General features: G+C 36.8%; 5 protein-coding genes across 6 annotated transcripts; 1 reads left to right on the forward strand and 4 right to left on the reverse strand.

Moving 5' to 3' along the window:
• The first annotated feature begins 236 nt into the window (after positions 1–236).
• Positions 237–1,969, forward strand: LOC106655330 (replication factor C subunit 3). Its single transcript, XM_014375658.2, has 5 exons — positions 237–416; positions 672–809; positions 881–1,046; positions 1,124–1,442; positions 1,509–1,969. The coding sequence occupies exons 1-5, from the start codon at positions 330–332 to the stop codon at positions 1,864–1,866; spliced, it is 1,068 nt and encodes a 355-aa protein (XP_014231144.1). The 5' UTR covers positions 237–329; the 3' UTR covers positions 1,867–1,969.
• On the reverse strand, positions 1,963–3,344 carry LOC106655331 (succinate dehydrogenase cytochrome b560 subunit, mitochondrial-like). Its single transcript, XM_014375659.2, has 5 exons — positions 3,050–3,344; positions 2,891–2,947; positions 2,438–2,646; positions 2,225–2,367; positions 1,963–2,138 (listed from the first exon to the last, which is right to left on the reverse strand). Exons 1-5 carry the CDS (start codon positions 3,067–3,069, stop codon positions 2,034–2,036), a joined length of 534 nt encoding a protein of 177 aa, XP_014231145.1. The 5' UTR covers positions 3,070–3,344; the 3' UTR covers positions 1,963–2,033.
• Positions 3,345–3,695: 351 nt separating this feature from the next.
• LOC106655302 (succinate dehydrogenase cytochrome b560 subunit, mitochondrial-like) lies at positions 3,696–4,596 on the reverse strand. The gene is made up of 4 exons (XM_014375627.1): positions 4,577–4,596; positions 4,091–4,380; positions 3,875–4,017; positions 3,696–3,806 (listed from the first exon to the last, which is right to left on the reverse strand). Exons 1-4 carry the CDS (start codon positions 4,594–4,596, stop codon positions 3,696–3,698), a joined length of 564 nt encoding a protein of 187 aa, XP_014231113.1.
• A 460-nt stretch (positions 4,597–5,056) lies between these two features.
• Positions 5,057–10,512, reverse strand: LOC106655338 (calcium channel flower). Of its 2 annotated transcripts, XM_014375668.2 has the most exons (6): positions 9,966–10,506; positions 9,729–9,849; positions 8,771–8,978; positions 8,522–8,629; positions 7,785–7,963; positions 7,257–7,341 (listed from the first exon to the last, which is right to left on the reverse strand). In XM_014375668.2, the coding sequence occupies exons 1-5, from the start codon at positions 9,966–9,968 to the stop codon at positions 7,834–7,836; spliced, it is 570 nt and encodes a 189-aa protein (XP_014231154.1). In that variant the 5' UTR covers positions 9,969–10,506; the 3' UTR covers positions 7,257–7,341; positions 7,785–7,833. The 2 variants fall into 2 exon arrangements, with proteins under 2 accessions (XP_014231155.1, XP_014231154.1); XM_014375669.2 differs by lacking the exon at positions 7,785–7,963 and having other exon boundaries at positions 5,057–7,341; positions 9,966–10,512.
• A 1,316-nt stretch (positions 10,513–11,828) lies between these two features.
• LOC106655324 (kelch-like protein diablo) lies at positions 11,829–16,915 on the reverse strand. Its single transcript, XM_014375650.2, has 8 exons — positions 16,425–16,915; positions 15,827–15,993; positions 15,321–15,742; positions 14,895–15,210; positions 14,320–14,676; positions 13,902–14,242; positions 13,470–13,812; positions 11,829–13,393 (listed from the first exon to the last, which is right to left on the reverse strand). The coding sequence occupies exons 2-8, from the start codon at positions 15,827–15,829 to the stop codon at positions 13,202–13,204; spliced, it is 1,974 nt and encodes a 657-aa protein (XP_014231136.1). The 5' UTR covers positions 15,830–15,993; positions 16,425–16,915; the 3' UTR covers positions 11,829–13,201.
• Positions 16,916–17,477: the final 562 nt, after the last annotated feature.

A 17,477-nucleotide genomic window follows, 5' to 3' on the forward strand; every position in this document is an offset into this window, starting at 1 on the left:
TTCACACAAAAAATGTCAAATATTTTCTCGTAAAATTTTTTTATCGAAAAATTAACGCGATTTCCTGCTCAATCAATTTTTTATCGATTAATACTTTATGCAAGATTTCCCAAGGACACTTAGCCGGTGTTTTTTAAACTTTTTCATAGGGACCCGAGGACTTTAGCAGACGCCTGCAATGTCGCTAATATTGCACACCAAAAACCGTGTCGATCATTCGCTGCCGGCTGCGTATTCGTATATCGCAGACCAGCGCGCGGTGATCGTTGTTTATTCTCGATCGCATCATAATAAATCTTTTGTCCGCTGTTTCGCTCCGATAATCAAAAATGTCTCTGTGGGTGGATAAATACCGGCCGAAGGATCTATCCAAATTGGATTACCACAAGGATCAAGCGCAGAGATTGAAAAATATGGTGAGTAGCGGTGAGAGACAGCGATGAGCTTGTCAAGAGGTTAAAATTCACGCGGGAAATGAGGCGACAAGCATAACGTCAACAATGAATATGAAAATATTTTTGCATTGACATAATTCAATTATTCAATAATAATGATGACATTTCTATTGGATTGACAGATGCAATTCGTATTTTTCAATCGAGATGACATTTTCATGTATTATCAATAAGGTTTCAATGGAGGACACTGTATTAAAATGAAATTTTTTACAGGTACAACAAGGAGATTTTCCACATTTATTAGTTTATGGACCATCAGGGGCTGGTAAAAAAACACGTATAATGTGCTTGCTCAAAGAACTTTATGGAAATGGAGTGGATCGTTTACGAATGGATACAATGACTTTTGAGGTTTCAATTCTATTCTACTTTTAATTCAACTGATAGCTGTTCTGTTTTACAACTTTGGTATTTTTTTTTAGTCAGCGTCAAAAAGAAAATTTGATATATCAACAATTAGCAGCAATTATCATATAGAAGTAAATCCCAGTGATGCTGGTATATATGACAGAACTGTTGTTATGGATCTTGTAAAGACCACTGCACAAACTCACCAAATAGATCCTACTGGCCAAAAAGAATTCAAAGGTTTTTATTAATTTTATTATTCATTATTTTTTGGGAAAAAATTTATTTATTAATTTGTCAACTTTGTTTTCTTACAGTGGTATTATTAACAAATGTTGATGAATTAACAAAAGATGCCCAACACGCACTTCGCAGAACTATGGAGAAGTATGTAGGTACTTGTCGATTAATTTTAAGCACTAACTCGACATCAAGAGTACTACCAGCAATCAGATCTCGATGTCTTGGAATCAGAGTTCCAGCCCCAACGATTGAGGAAATAAAAACAATTTTGACCAAAGTAGCTAAAAAAGAAGGACATGATCTTCCTAATGAATTAGCAGAAAGAATTGCTACAACCAGTGAACGAAACTTAAGGAGAGCACTGTTAATGCTAGAAACTTGTAGAGTTGAACAGTAAGATATGCTTTCACTTTTAAATTATTTCATGTATTTCAGAGATTATATAAATATCTTTTTCAGAATTCCATATACTCCTGATCAAAAAGTTACCGAACCAGATTGGCAACTTTACATCAAAGGCATTGCTGCACTGATGGTGAAAGAACAAAGTCCTAGCAAATTATTAGAACTTCGGAGTAGATTTTATGAACTGTTAACGCATCGTATACCATCTGATTTAATATTTAAAGGAATGTTACAAGAAATAAATAAAAAGTGTGATTTGCAATTAAAAATTCAAGTAGCAAATCTTGCTGCTGAGTATGAGCATAGAATGCATCAAGGATCTAAAGAAATATTCCATTTGGAAGCATTTGCTGCCAAATTTATGTCACTTTATAAAAAGTTTATGGATGCTTCTATGGCAGATTTCATGTAAGAAAAACAATTCATAATTTTTACTTTACTAACTAAATAAGTTGTTATTGTTTAAGGTAGTTATAAAATTTTGTCAAAGAATAAAAAAATTTTTGTATTTTTAATAAATCCTATTATTTATATTTTCCAATCCAATACTTTGGTGAATGGTATCTACACTTGGTACTTTTACATGAATGCAAGGGCAATTGCTGAAATAGCTGAGAGAGCTACTGCGGTGTAACCAGTGCTGTAAACGTGTTTGATTGACAAATATTTTCCTAAATCCCACGCCTGAAAATACAACAATTATTTAAGCCCAATCTGTACAAGAATAATGAAAATTGAAAAATATGATTGAGATTAGGGTCTAGACTTACCAAATGTCTCATTCCGTTGAAGAAATGGAAGGTTACAGGATAGGCAAACAATGCCTTACCAGCAATTAAAGTAGCTGGTGACAAATTCCAAGCCGCTATTGCCCCAATGATTGTTTCGATTCCCCCAGGGCAGAACAAAGTTCCTACAATACAAATGATTAGTACAATATAAAACACAAGAATGATTTTCAAAATATGGAAGTATCAAATTACCAAATCCTAATATTACAGCGTATGAAGTCAAAATGATTCCTGTTGTTCGATGTGACAAAGACAGGGTCATTGTAATTTGGAATTTATAAATTCCCAAGTGTGGAGACAATGGTCTGCCTAGCTTCTTATTTCTTTCAATGAAGGACTCATTTGCTACTGGTGCAGCTGCTGTTCTCATTAAAGTCTGCGATGCCAAAATTTTTGATGGCCTGTCACATGTGAAAATCAAAAACATACAGTTGTTTACATGGTCTTCATCAGTTAGTTGGAATATAACGTAAGAAATCAAAAAAAAAGAAAAAAACGATCAAAGGCGCACGATTGTCGACAACCATATTTGTATACATGTCTCCAATCATGTGCATTGCATGTTTGTGTATGTTATGCAACATGTGATGTATCAAACACTACAACACTTATACGCAAGAAATGCGAAATCGCTAGAATACTCACGCAGACATGTAAAAACTACGCATATTTTGTAAATTCAAACCGCTCCTACATAATACCCTGAAAAAACATTAAAATACAACGTAATTAAGTTAAAATTGACTCAAATATTTTCTCCGTCTTATCGGAAAATTTTTAAACACAAATAATCATTCCAACTACCTTGAGTAACTTAAAGCCATTTTAATCAATTTTTTTTGAATATCACAGTTGAAATTAATAATAAAACTTGTTTTTTATGTTAAATTAAGTAAATATCCACTCCGCACTCTGCACCCGCAAGTAAGTTACTTACTGACCGCGAGACACTGAGCAGACGGAAAGTTTCGTCCATTGACTATGCAAGGGCTACATAGGTGGCGTACATACATGAGAAATATGCTAATTCACTTCTCGTTCTCACGAGACCAATGAACTCTGATTATGACTGACCAGACGGACTTGCAGACAAACGATAAAAACAATATGCAGCGGAAAATGACTAATGGAAATTTAACCAGTTGTGTGAACAAATTATCTCTAGAGCTTGAGCAAGCGTTATCGATTTATCGTATTGATTAAATGCAGCACATGTGACTATATCGAATGTGAAGATTTTTATTTTGATATCAACTTAAAAAACGTGAATTATGAGTAATACTGTTCGGTGATGCTAAATATAAATTACTGATTTGTTACTTGAATAAGTATAATAAACGCACTGAATCTGGTATGCAATGCAATTTTTAAATATTTTTTTTTATCAATATAGATGATTAAAGTACTACTACTTTGAGATAACTTATCATTACAAGCCTAATCACCGCTTTTACATTGCCGCTAAAATCAAAGCTGAAGTTATTGAAAGTGCAAGGACAATCCAACCAGTCGTATAAACATCTTTGAGCTCCAAAGTTTTTCCTCCAAAAAAGTTCCAGATCTAAAAGCGAATGTCAAGGTAGAATTCATGAAGTTATATTTTATCAATTTACATCATAAAGTGGTTACCAAAATTCTTATTCCATTAAAATAATGATACGTTAAAGGGTAGCAAAATAGTGCTTTTGATCCTACAAGCACTGCCGGTGCCAGATCCCAGCAACATATTGTATGGATTAAACAAGGAATTCCACCAGGAATAAATAGTGTTCCTTTAATAATCATACTATGTAATTATTTTTTATTTTATTTTTTGTTCATCAAAAAATCAGTATGTGCACATACCTATACCAAGAATCCAGGTGTAGGAGGCAAGGATAATACCAGTTGCTCGAGTGGCTATTGACATTACTGATGTCAACTGAGGCTTATATATCGTTAAATGGGGAGACATTGGTCTACATAACTTCATATTCTTCTCATCATAACTTTCATAACAATTTTTCTCTTCCTGACTTTCGCAGCACTCATTTTCTTCATAAGTTTCACAACAATTCTTCTCGTCATAATTTTCACAACAATCTGAATCCTTTGAGCGTGAGAATACAGGTGATGTTGCACCCCATGTCAATGGACTGCAAATAAACAATTTGCTTACATAGCTGCATAATGAATAAGGTTAAAGTTGTAACCTACGTGCTTGAATACACAAAACGATAATTTTGTAGTGAAATACTTCTTCTGAAAAACAAACTAAGAATATATTTTTAAAATTATTTCATTGCCGTTGTAACTAGGAGGATTATCGTAAACACTTAAAACCATATTTACCGAGTATAACAGAGTGACATTTTTACATCTGAGCGCAGTAACAATATTTTTTTATGCTTCTTATGAAAATTGCTGAAAATGTTTGTTAGTAAAACTCATTGATCATTTGTATCAATCAAGCTGACAAATGCAATTTCATATTTCTCCGCGTTGAAAATTTATTGACCTACGGTGGCGCTTCTGTCAGTTTCATGAACTATGCAGACAACGTAGATGGTCTTACTGAAACAAAAGCTCAAAAAGCTCCGAGTAAATTGTTACCATCATCCAGCTGAGATCAATTTCATGATTTATTTTTAGAAATTATTCAGATGAAGATTCAAAAATAAAAAGATTTTGACTATTGGGACATAGTTTTGTTGAGTTCTTAATAATAAATAAAAGGAAACTCGATTTGTAAAAATAAAATCGAAAATATTCTGCAGGGAAATAAATCAACCGTATTTGGGAAATGGATAGAGTAAAGAATAAATTAATTAATTCAGATGTATAGGTATATTGACAATATTATTACATACATACACAATGAACTTTCAAAGTTCAAAGAATCCGATTAAATACCAGCAATTACATTTACTATAACATGTTGTGATGATATTCATATGTGATAATGTCGTTTGTAACATATTAATAAGATGATTATTCAATAACGACTTATAACGTCATAACAAATTAATTCCTTTTGATATATTTCAGTGATTGTAGTTGACGTAAAAATCAGTCAAGATGTTCTCGGACTTTACTAAAAATATATGGAATTTGATGATTCAAGATGTTAAAGATTTTTCACAATCCGTATAAATTTCATCTTTGACTGCGCATTTCCATTTGAGCTATATTTTTTATTTTGCGCGCGTGATATCATCATTTATACAGTCTAAAAATCGACCTTTGATATTTGTAAGTCATTATCAATCTGTGTTATCAATTGTTAGGATATAATTAAAGCTCACGCACGTGGAGTCGCTTGATCATCTAAATTCTTGGCTACAATTGTTTTCAGTGGCTTTTTTTCAAAACACACAAAATGTTTTCTAGCTGTGCTACTTACGACACTTGACTCCGTAATTATCTTATACACAGTTCTCGTTATGTGATATACAACTATAACACTATAAGAAACTTAAAATACCTATGCTATTGCTGTTTATTTTTTATCGCTAAAGTCGTTGAAAAATTATGAATATAAAATAAATTGATGAAATTCGTAACTGAACAATTAATATACAACTTGATATGATTTCCCTGTACAATTACTCAACTTTCTTCTAAAAACAATTTTGGTATTTTTAGTTTCCTTGAGTTCAAGTCACAGAGAAACGTAAAATCATTTTATAACAAACATATAAAGTGTTAAGTAAATTAAATGTAGCGTTATCATCAAAAAAAGTTCTTTGTGTGTACAATTGAAATGAAATATACAATATTACATAATGACTAACTTTTTTATTAATAATTAATCAATATTCGATCATGCATTCACTTGTCTCTCTTAGTACATTAAAACATGAAAAGTCTTTCTTTATATTTAATGCTATGTTATCATTCATTATTTATTAAGCTTAAACTTAAAAGTATACGTGGAGGCCACATTCCAACTGACTATTGAAATGTTTTCAATCATTCAACATATCATTATGAGACTTTGATGTATGGAATGTCTCACATAATAGGAAGTATGATCTCTACACTAATTATCTCAATCAAAAGAAGTTTTCCTTTTAAAGTCAGAAAATTTTCTATTCAATTCAGTTACTTACGTTTCAGAAAAACTTCTTTGAAAAAGAACATCTGCGATCTATAATATGACATGCTAATATCATCTAATTCAATTACAATATGTAACCAGGACATCGTCGATTTTCAATTTCAACAATAAATTTGAACAAATTTTTCAAGTCTTTCATTTGCCATAGTTTCACTCATAAATGATAATAATAACATTAATAGGAATGTCTAGGAAGAAATCTACAACTTTCATTAGCATTGAGAATTTTCTTCAGATAGTCTTTGATCAACAAGTATAGTTTTTTTTGACACTTAATATTTTAAGATTTGTAATTTTGTAACAATCATTTTTACTTTCTCAAAAGGTCTAAAAACATTTTTAAAATTTAACTAATAATTTACAATTTTTTGTTAAAAACAAATGAGAATAAAGATATAAATAACATTCAAATACATTGCACTTTTTAAAAAGTTTTGTACAAGACCTCCAATTACTTTATCACACATTGCAACTTACGATAACAAACACTTTTTTCAGAAAAAATTAATTATTAAAAAATACTCTAGAAGACAGAATGGAAGAATTTACTAAAAAAGTTGTAAAAACAATTGAAAATTTTCGTGGTCTCCAGTCTGAATTGCATAAATTGATAAAGAATATAAATTATTTCAAGCAATTTCCAAAATTTTGTATGAATTATCAAGCTGTATCAATTTGTGATTACTTCCTTTCTACATAGGAGCTTAAATATAATAAAATCTATAAAAAGTACTTATTAGATAAGTATTTTAATACAGTTCATACTTCAGTTAAGTTTTGCAGATCTCCATTAAAAGTAAAAAATGTTGAAATCCACAATTCTTCTCTAAAAACCTGCCAAACCTCTTATTGGATTTTTAGAATTGGTCAGACATTACTGTCTGGTCTATCGCTCAATCCAACTGGCTGTGCATTTTCTACTAAGTTTGACTTGGTATTTGAAGAAATTCCTTGTGAATCTGATATTACTGCTGATCTCATTTCATCCCTTGATGCCCTATGAAAATTATTGATCAATTATTATCAGCTCAAAAAGCAATGTAACTCAAAATGAAAACGATCTCTTTGAATTAAAACGTATGTAAATTTTTGTAATGAGTGTGTACAGGTGAAGAAAACTATATGTTCTAAAATAAGTGATGAAGTGAGTCATTAATTATTAACGGATGTAAAATATTAATTTTAACCAACTACAGAATTGGCTACGCATTAAAATATTATACAAAGTAAAGACTAATTGATTAGCTATGTTAAACTCATACAAACAGTTGGATTAATATACTATAAAATTAATATACTTTGCCAAAGTTCTACAATGACTGAATAAAACAGTTCATAAAAGTTAGAATTAAGTCTACAAACGAAAAAATTAAGTGAAAAACTGCTACATCAAAGTTATTACACATCAATTATCAACAAGTTATGTTTGCGTATTATTGCCTGGTTATAAGATGAAGTAGTAGTGTGGATTAAAACAAATTCGCGCAGCTTATGTCGGTCTCCAGACATCGGGATCTTCCATAAGAGTTGTATGATGATCACCTGGTGGTAGTTGCTGCTCCTGTCCAGGCGAGCTTACGCCTGCGGTTGGTAAACCAGCTGCGTCCGCCCCGCCACCTCTGTTAATTTGCACACACATTGCACACATTTGTTACGCTCTCAATCACATTTTTAATGGAGCTTGTTTTTTGTCAAGTTATTCACGATTTTACGGTCAGTTAGTCATTGGATACAATAGTATAGTTTTTCAAATTTTTTATACTTCTAATGAAACTTTAAGTAATTCATTATGACTGTTGTATGAAAACCAATAAAATTGAATCGATTTCAAGTTTATAATTATAGAATTGCAAATGTTAAGTTAATATTAACTATTGGAGTAAAAAAAATTAATTATAAAAATTTTAAACCAAAATTTATAAAATCAGTAAAGTAATGGAATGAAAATCACATCATTAATTAGTAGTATCACACTGTGTAAAAAAAATAAATTTTATAAAGCCACAAAAGCATTTAAAAAAAAAATAGAACATTTTGAATCCAAATATAATTAGTTATTATTCAACTTCATAAATATCTTGTCTAAAAAAAATTTCCATCTCATGGGTGAATATTGAAATTTCATCCATTCATGTAAAAAAAATTGTTTGAATTTATATTCAAAATTATTTGCTTACTTCTTTCCAATAGACATCATGCCATATATGACTCCAGTTGCAAATATCAGTCCACTTCCAAAGATTGTTCCTATACCAGGGCACAGAAAAATGGGTGGGAGAGCCAACCTAAAATCATAATCGTGTATTTAAAATGAAAACTTAACTGATGAATAAGATTCAAGATCTCCAGAGATAAAAAAAGTTCTGAGTTGTATAAATTTTACTTGTCTGTTAACATTTTTGTATAAATAAACCATTTGAACTCACAGGCAATATGCAGCAGCTCGTTGCCAGTAGGGTCTATTTTCAACCCATTCACTTCCATGTTGAACAAAGTCAATAAACAAACAACAACAAGGTGCTTCAACACTAATAACTAGAAAACCAGCAACCATCTGCCACAGTCCTCCTAAGAAACAACTGACTTGAGCTAGAAGAATTCCAGCACAGTTCCAGGCTCCAAGGAATATTGCAACTAAAATAATTAAAAACAATATATTATCAATAGGTTATTTATTATTAAAAATCAATTAAAGTATTGTTCATGGGTGAGCAGTACATTTACATTGGAATTTTCAAGAGTAATTAAAATTTAATTAAATGCATTGGAAGATAGGAATCAGTTAGATAATTAATAACTACTACCATTATATAATAAATGGTGTGTGTGTCACTACTTTATAAAATACAATTATTTTCAAAGAATGCCTTTCTTTCCTCACATTCTAAATATAGAAAAACTATTTGTTTGTTTCTTTATTTATATCAATGAATCAAAGAGTCACATTTTTTGGAATGAACATCTCCTTATTTGTACATATGTATCATTCCTGCTGCAACAGAGTGCATTTCAAAGACAATAAACTGAAATTGTTAAATGATAATTCAGGACCAATCAACAAATGGTAACCGTATCGAGAGTCAACCAGCATCTGGTTTGTATTAAAATCATTTATTGATTGTTTTCCCCTCAAAATCTCAAGTGTACTAGATCAATAAGGCGACACACGGCTCCGGTTTAACGCGTGCTCTCTTTTTTGTGTTTGCAACTGCGTTTTTTCTTTAAACAAATTTGCAAATCAAATATCGACGTGATTCACAATTGCTCTATCGCGCATCAACGTTTGATTATAGCTCTTCGTCGGGCGGAAAAAACTGATAAGGAGCGCAAAAAATGAAAAAAGGAAAGAAATAGAATACGAAGATATAGAGTCGGGATACTCACTAACGCTACCGACGGTGCCGAGACACCGTCCAGCGTATTTCATCCACCAAGGTGAATCATCCTTAGCCGCTGGATCCTGGCCAGGTCTGGCCATTATCGAGGCGAACTTCTCTCCTAACGACTGCAATTGTACGAAAAAAAGAAACGAAATAATTCCAAGCCATCGTGCTCATAACGCAGATGCAATCATCTGTCGCATATGAATTGATCGATAGAAAGAGGCTAATTTATTCATACCATTTCGATGTCGTAGAGGTCTCGGTTATTCAGGCAGAAAAATACAATGTAACAACTTTAACTAGCTTTTCTCGTTCTCTCGCGGGGGCACCAAACGTCACTTATCAAGCACCACCAGTCACCACCACTCTCACACGCACGCACTCGTCTCGTAGTGCACTTGGCAAGAAACGTCAGCTGCAGAGTCCGCCTGGCCTGTGCCTCGTCGTCGGTCGACTACGCGGCAACTACACTCGACAGGCCCGAGCTTTTTTTTTCAGAGAGAGAGCACGGTAAAAAAAAGGAGGCGCGCGTATTATACGTGTGTATGCACTTGAATCTCTCTCTCTCTCTCTCTCCTCCGATTGAGTCTGTTTCTCTCACTCGCTCTTGCGCGCGTTCGTTGCCACAAACTGTCGTCGTACTCTCTCAACTCTATACGGATCACTACCACTACACACACACGTACGCAAACACACGCGCGAACGGAGCTGAAGTATCTACTCCACTGCTGCTTCGCTACGTTGACTCCGTTACATATGTGTGCGCTGTGTAGGCTGCTCAGGCAAAATCGACCACGCGACTGTTTGCGAAGCTTCGCCGGCAGAGGCGCTTAGCGCCGAATTATTGAACACCGATGCGTTGTAGTAGACACGATGTTTCGATTTTTGGTCCTCCAACTTCGCGCTCCGACTGCGCTAAGTTTGAGCACGATCGAAAGTCGACTCCGAGCTGGTGTGCGCAAAAATTCGGAGCGCGGGTCATTCAATAGCACGAGATAAGAGGCGAGAGCTTTCTTTTTGTTCTTAATTGCGAGAATATCATAGAGCTGAGAAATCGATGGAATACACACGGTATTATTATCTTGTTGTCTCTTATCGAGGGTGCGATGTATACACACACCGACACAAGGAGACGTGGATGAAACCCGAAACGATATTAATCTATGATATTAATGACGCCTCGAGAGCGATATACAGAGTGAAATTCCACACACACATACAGGGATCATTATGATTTGCGGTCGAGCGGCGCGCATGCAGGTTGAAAACTCGCCGCCGCGCGTTTTCTTGCACAATAGAGAGAGAGAGACGGAGAGAAGCGAGGCCTTATGTCACATTTTGCATTGCATTATAAACACGCTCTCGGCATTATGTATTATCTTACAAGAAATGAGACTGTGGGAGGGGAAAATAGTCGATTCGATCGGGTTTTATATGCTTATAACGACATATTTGTTGATTTTTTTAAAATTTATTTATTCTTCGACATATTCATTCCTTTTTTTTCTGCCTTATTTTCGTTCGGTCTTACCAGGATTTCAGTATATACAAAATCAATAGATTCATTTACAATTATCATATCATATAAGTCGATACACATACATGCGTTATTACTTATTATAAACTTAATTAAAAAAAAAGAAAAGGAGCTTTGTATTTGCGTGTGAGTTTCGAAGTATTTTATTTTGTAGTGAGCGCAAAAATTTCCTATATTTCGTTGGGCCTTTCTTTTTCACGTCAGACTGGGAGCATTTCGATCACTGCTGTTAATTGTAAATTAAATTTTCTAGATATTCAAGAATCGTTGTCGTTGTGTAACGAGAATAACCATTGAGCAGTGTGACTCCAAAAAATTTTAACGTCTGACTTCGGTGAAAAAGATAAACAAAAATCACGTTTATAACAATGCGGTTGAAAATTTTGCTCATAGCGAATACATTGATGCATTTTTTTACAATTGTTATAATTTATCAAGCAAGAATTTGGCGTTAATCGTGTTTGTGTTTGCATGTTTTTTTGTTTGTTTTTCTTTTTAGAAATGTTTGAGGAGAAAGGAACTATACAATTAGTATTGCGTGCTATGGTGTCTATAATAATATAATTGCGCAAGGATATCATTTTTTTCCATCTCAATGAATCTATATTATTATAAAAACCATGGCTTTCAGTGCTAATACGTCATTTTGTATTTATAATTTACTAAGATGCATTGTAGTTCTTGAATAAATTCGACACAGAAAATTCGTAAAATTAATAAAATCGATGAACAACGTGGAACGGATGAAACTTGTTTAAAAAAAGTATACAAAACGTATTACTTTTTTATGTAAAAAAAAAGAATGCGTATCATCAAAGTTCGTTGTTAAAAATGCAAATTCAAAAATCGTTGTTAAAGCTTCAATTGATCATAGAAATTTAGGTCCTATTAAAACAAATTGTTGAATGATACAATACTTATTATTAAAATCATTAGTCTTAATTCATTACTTTCTACAAGTATAAATAATAGTTCCAAATTTTTGGACGAGTCTATCTAATTATCTAACTAAAAACAGTCCATGACGTTTGGTGCGTCGCAGCTCTTGCTTATCATATTTATACAATCAAATGCCTCACGTTATTTTGCGCTTACTCAGTGACATTACAACAAGCTAAAGTTCGTTCTTACCGTTTCACAACGAATTTCAAGTCTTTTTCACACCTACATCTCACGTTATTATCACGTAATATTTTACGACAGTGACAAGTTCTAAGGAAATCGATATTATCCCCATTGGCACAATGAATCCTGCTTGAACCCTAAATTTGACTAATGTAGCCATTGTACGATAAATAATAATGAGTTATACACGATTCAATGCTTGATAGGAATGATTTATCGTTTAAATTATACTAAATCAGTGGCAAGCCATTCGATACTAATTGCATAAACATTTATCAAAAGAAATTCGAAAATACAATTTAATACTCGATCGAAGACAAACATTGAGGCATTGGTGATTTTTTCCAGATTCAACGATGAAAATAACGTTACAAAAATAGTTCACGAACAATTTTAATACAGCGCAATGATTTTGTATCAATGTAATAAAACAAAAAAAAATAAATAACGCATACAAACATAAAAAAAAAATTACCGAAAACAAGCACACGATATACAATTTTTCGCAATCAAAGCGGCGGTATAATTTACAATTGAACACCAACAAATGAAGAAAAACACGTAACGCGCTATGTTCATTAAATGATACTCATGGATCGTCTATAACGTTTTCTCGTATTGGCCGAGTTGTTGTTGTTGTTATTGTTATTGTTGTTGTTATTGTTGCTGTTGCTACTGCTGGCCTGCAGATTGGACACGTGCGCGGGTGGCGTTACGGGCGAGACGGGGGTAACGGGCGTCAGCGCCAGGGGTGTGTCGGCTGCGCTCTCCGAGGTCGGGGTCACGGGTGCTGTCGCACTGGACGGCCTCAGCTACCAAATGTAGTTTTCCGTCTGCGGTGCACGCATCACGCCCACGCCACCGCCGAGCCGACGATAATTCATGTAGCCGCACAGTCGCCACTGATTCTGCTCGGGATCGTAGACCTCGATCGTCTTGAGGTAGGCCGTGCCGTCGAAGCCGCCCACCGCGTAGAGTTGACCGTTCACGACCGCAAGACCGACCTGGGGAATACAATTTTAATTTATAGATACGATATTTCGATGAATCGTGGTTCCCGTGGAATGTCCTTTGACTTACCCCGCTTCTTCTCGAAGTCATAGCAACTATCGGACTCCAGGAATTGGTATGTGGATTGTAACGCTCGGCGCTGGACAACTCCATGCAATCGTCTCGGCCGCCGACGGCGTAGATGAGATTGTTGAACACGGCGCAGCCAAGATGCTTGCGCCGCGTCGACATCGGCGAGACCTGCGTCCACTTGTTCTGTCGCGGATCGTAACGCTCGACCGTGTTGAGTGGTGACTGGCCATCGGACCCGCCGATGGCATACAAATAGCCACCTAATACAGCTACGGCTACGCCGAGGCGGCGCGTCGTCATCGGCGACACCTTCGACCATTTGTTCTCTTTTGGATCGTATCTGCATCGAAAAAATTATAATCGAATTAAGCAATCCGCCAAAATCGGAGGACGTCGAAAGCATCGGATAAAAAAGACATCGAGCGATACCTCTCAACGTGATTCAGGCACTGCACGCCATCCTGCCCGCCGACGGCGTAGAGAAAACCATCCAGCACGGCCACGCCGACGCTCGTCCTGCACGAGGTCGTGGGCGCCACGTCGCAGGACCACTGGTTCGTCTGCGGATCGTACCTCTCGATACTGTTGAGATAGCTCTGGCCGTCGTGTCCGCCGACGGCGTAGAGCAGATCGTTCAGGACGGCGACGCCGACGCCGCAGCGACGCTTGCTCATGGGCGCGACCATTTTCCAGTCGACGGTGTTGGGATCGAAGCGCTCCACGCTCGCGATGGCATCGCCGGAACACCATCCACCGACCGCGAATAGAACCTGGAAACATTTTGATTCCCGATGTAGTAAAGCACAATCGTGACATGATTCAGGAGGACAATGGAAATATTATGTACCTCGCCTCGCCGCGTAGGCTTTCGCGGCCTCGTTCTTGGTCCCTGCATGAGTGGCCTCTCCTGCGGCAGCAGGAGGTAATTTTTCGCCTCGTCCACGAGATCTCGGCAGGCATCGTCGGACCTGACGAGCAGATCCGAGCCGACCGTGCCGACGAGGAATTTGGGACTCAGCAGCGGCAGCCTGACGTGCTGCAGCACTTGGGCCAGGTGCTGGCGTCGCTCCGTAACGTTGTACTTGACCCAGTTCATGACTGCATTGAACACTTGTTCCTCGGAGCGAACGTTCAGCTCGTCCGACGAGATAATATCGACTAGTTGACCAACGGGCAGCAGAAGAAATTCTTCGCTTTCCATCACCTGTTTCGAGGAAGGGAAATTTGTAAATACGGGAGCATTGACAATGGTGGCGTATCGGATAAAATTTATAAATTCATCGTGTATTATCTTTCAAGCGTCTATTGTAAAACAGTAACAAATGCGAATGTTGATCTATTAGCAATCGATTTCCACTTACGTTGTATAATGAAGATAGTATACGACCAATTCAGGATGTTACATTTAAAAAAACTACAAACCTCTTGAAAATTATGCTGAGTAAATTTATCGGCAATGCGGAGTAGCTCTCGGCATGAGTGCGTATCGGCGAAAGCTCTTATGCCGAGACAATTGGACGGATCCAGCTGACGTTTTAGAAATTCGCAGCAAATGTCCTGAATCTCGGCCAGTTGCAATAAACACGCAGCCGGTAATAAAGTTTGGACATTGGCTTCCTCTACAATTATGTGAGACGTGTAGCAGAAATCTATGAGTAATTCCATGGCCATTTCGTCGATGTCTCGTATCGTTACTTCGGTTTGTCGTGATTCTGCTAATTCGCCAGTAAACATCGCTCTATAAATGAAAAGTAACAATAATAAAATTTGGGAAAAATTGATAATTTATTGTTTATCTTTAATTCATCAGACTTATCAGTATCACATGAAACTGTAAGGATAAATCACCTGAAGTAAGGGCTGCATGCTGACAATATAACTCTGTGAGCAAATATTTTTCTTGAGCCAACTTTCAACACAACATCACATAGCTCCCTGTGTCTTCTGAGCACTGTCATCTCAGTTAGAGTAGCACGGGGGTGCTTCTCTGATGTGTGGCTCAGCCTGGCCGGCGAAGGAGCTCTGTCGACCACCATCTCGCCAGCTATTCTTGGATAGTTGTTGTTAATGATGGTGGCCGATGAGCTGCTAGGTGGTCTGTGATGATCGAGCACCACAAGAGCGTTGTTGCTTGGAGATGTTGTTGCTGACAATGATGACGAGGGTTGCTGCGGAGGAGCTGATGCAGGGCTACGGTTGCTTGCTGCAGCCCCCCCGGCTGCCTGCTGGAGGCGCAGCGGGGGTGAGGCCCAACCCCACACAGTATCTATCTGTAATTACATTTATCAATTTTAGTTTATGAATTAAAAAGCAAAGTTAGTTGTTTAAAATGAAAGTAAATTTTAGTTGATTACCATGATCTAAGAACTATTTGTCCCTTATTTTACGATTGTCTTAATTCCAAGAACTATTTAGATTGATAAACAATGAATAAATAATCAAAATAGGAACCATGAAAAATTTATGAAAACTAACTTCTTTGTAATACAAGAAATTGTTTATCAGGACTCTCAATAAATGGCTGAAAATTAAGTGGAAAAATTTCAATATCTTTGTTTGCAGTGGCTTATTGAAAGATTTGCAAGTAATCAGCTGCCACAGCAGTGTGATAGCCCGAGCTGGTCACATGCTCTCCAGAACGGGCAGCAGCAGCTCCGAGCTGAGCGCTACTCGCGAGCATTAAAGATAGAAACGGAGGCAAGTAGATTATTATTGGGTCCAAGGTAAAAATGCCTTTTCTCGTGCATATAGGTATACGCTCCAGTTTAAGCTGTATGCACGTTCCAAGTCAGCCGTTTTCGTATACACACATACACACGATAAGGCATCAAGCACGAACGGAGTAATAATATACGATGAAACGAGTTCTTCCAGGCGTCATAATAAGTATTCACTCTGGCATCGTTTTATCGTATTATTATTACGAGGGCGAGGAGTTGTGAGGCCCCTGACCTTTAAGACGTTGGCTAAGCAGCGGGTGACGAAGGGCGAGATGAAGCCACCCCCTCGGCTAGGCTCACTGTTGTTAATATTGACCTGGCGGGATGACTGGCCGTTCGATTCTTTCGCGATTACCAACTAAGACTGGCTGCTGCTGCCGTGCTATGCTGCTGCTACGGTTTGTTCTCAGCTACCTCGGCACGACGACTCGGATTCAACTGACATTTCTTCGTAGCACGTTGAATTTACAAACACAAAATCACGCATATATAGGTAACAACGATAGACAACGACGCACGGATATACACACACGCTGCTGGCGACACAAAATTCAGTGCTACAGTTTACACTCTGCGCGTTCGTGTGTATCCAGACGACACACACGATGCGTTCCTTTAAAACTCCGATCTACAGTCGCGAGTTTGCGGATTAACGGGATGAGAGACTGCACAAGAAGGAGATGAGTCACACACACTTCTACACGTATACACACACACACACACAAACTCACTTATATTCTTTATCTCTATCGGTAAATGCAGTGTACGCAGTCTGCTCGCAGAGAAAGGATACTTAATTCGGATGTATAAAACTGCGGGGTCGTGTTGTGTGTGTGGCCTGTAGCGTATATCTTGCTATATAGCCAGGCCAGAATCTGCACACACGAACCCGCAGAGCTGCACGGAACTGACTTTAGATATTGTTGTTCTATATATAATGACGCGAGCTGCCAGCCTATATACCGACGCTCCGACTCCGTGTGTGTGCGTATAGGTGCAGCTGCTGTGTGTAACACACACACGAAGTAGCAGATGATCGACTTCGGAGTCGCGCGAGATCTTCGCGAGCGCAAAGTCTCGTGCCGAGCTTGACGTCTCTCGACGCTACGCGGCGCCTACATAGCCGATTGCTCCGGAGAAGTCGGTAAATTTGACGTCAAGTCGGTGTAGCGAATACACCGGGCGAGACACGCGAGCTGAAATGTTGCATTTTGGGCAATTTTTTTATATTTTATCGACGTTCTTATTAATAAACATTATTTGAATTATTTGAAAAAATATGTTC

Source organism: Trichogramma pretiosum, unplaced genomic scaffold (assembly GCF_000599845.2).
Source record: "Trichogramma pretiosum strain Unisexual culture from Peru unplaced genomic scaffold, Tpre_2.0 scaffold12, whole genome shotgun sequence".
In the NCBI taxonomy this organism is placed as follows: Eukaryota; Metazoa; Arthropoda; class Insecta; order Hymenoptera; family Trichogrammatidae; genus Trichogramma; species Trichogramma pretiosum.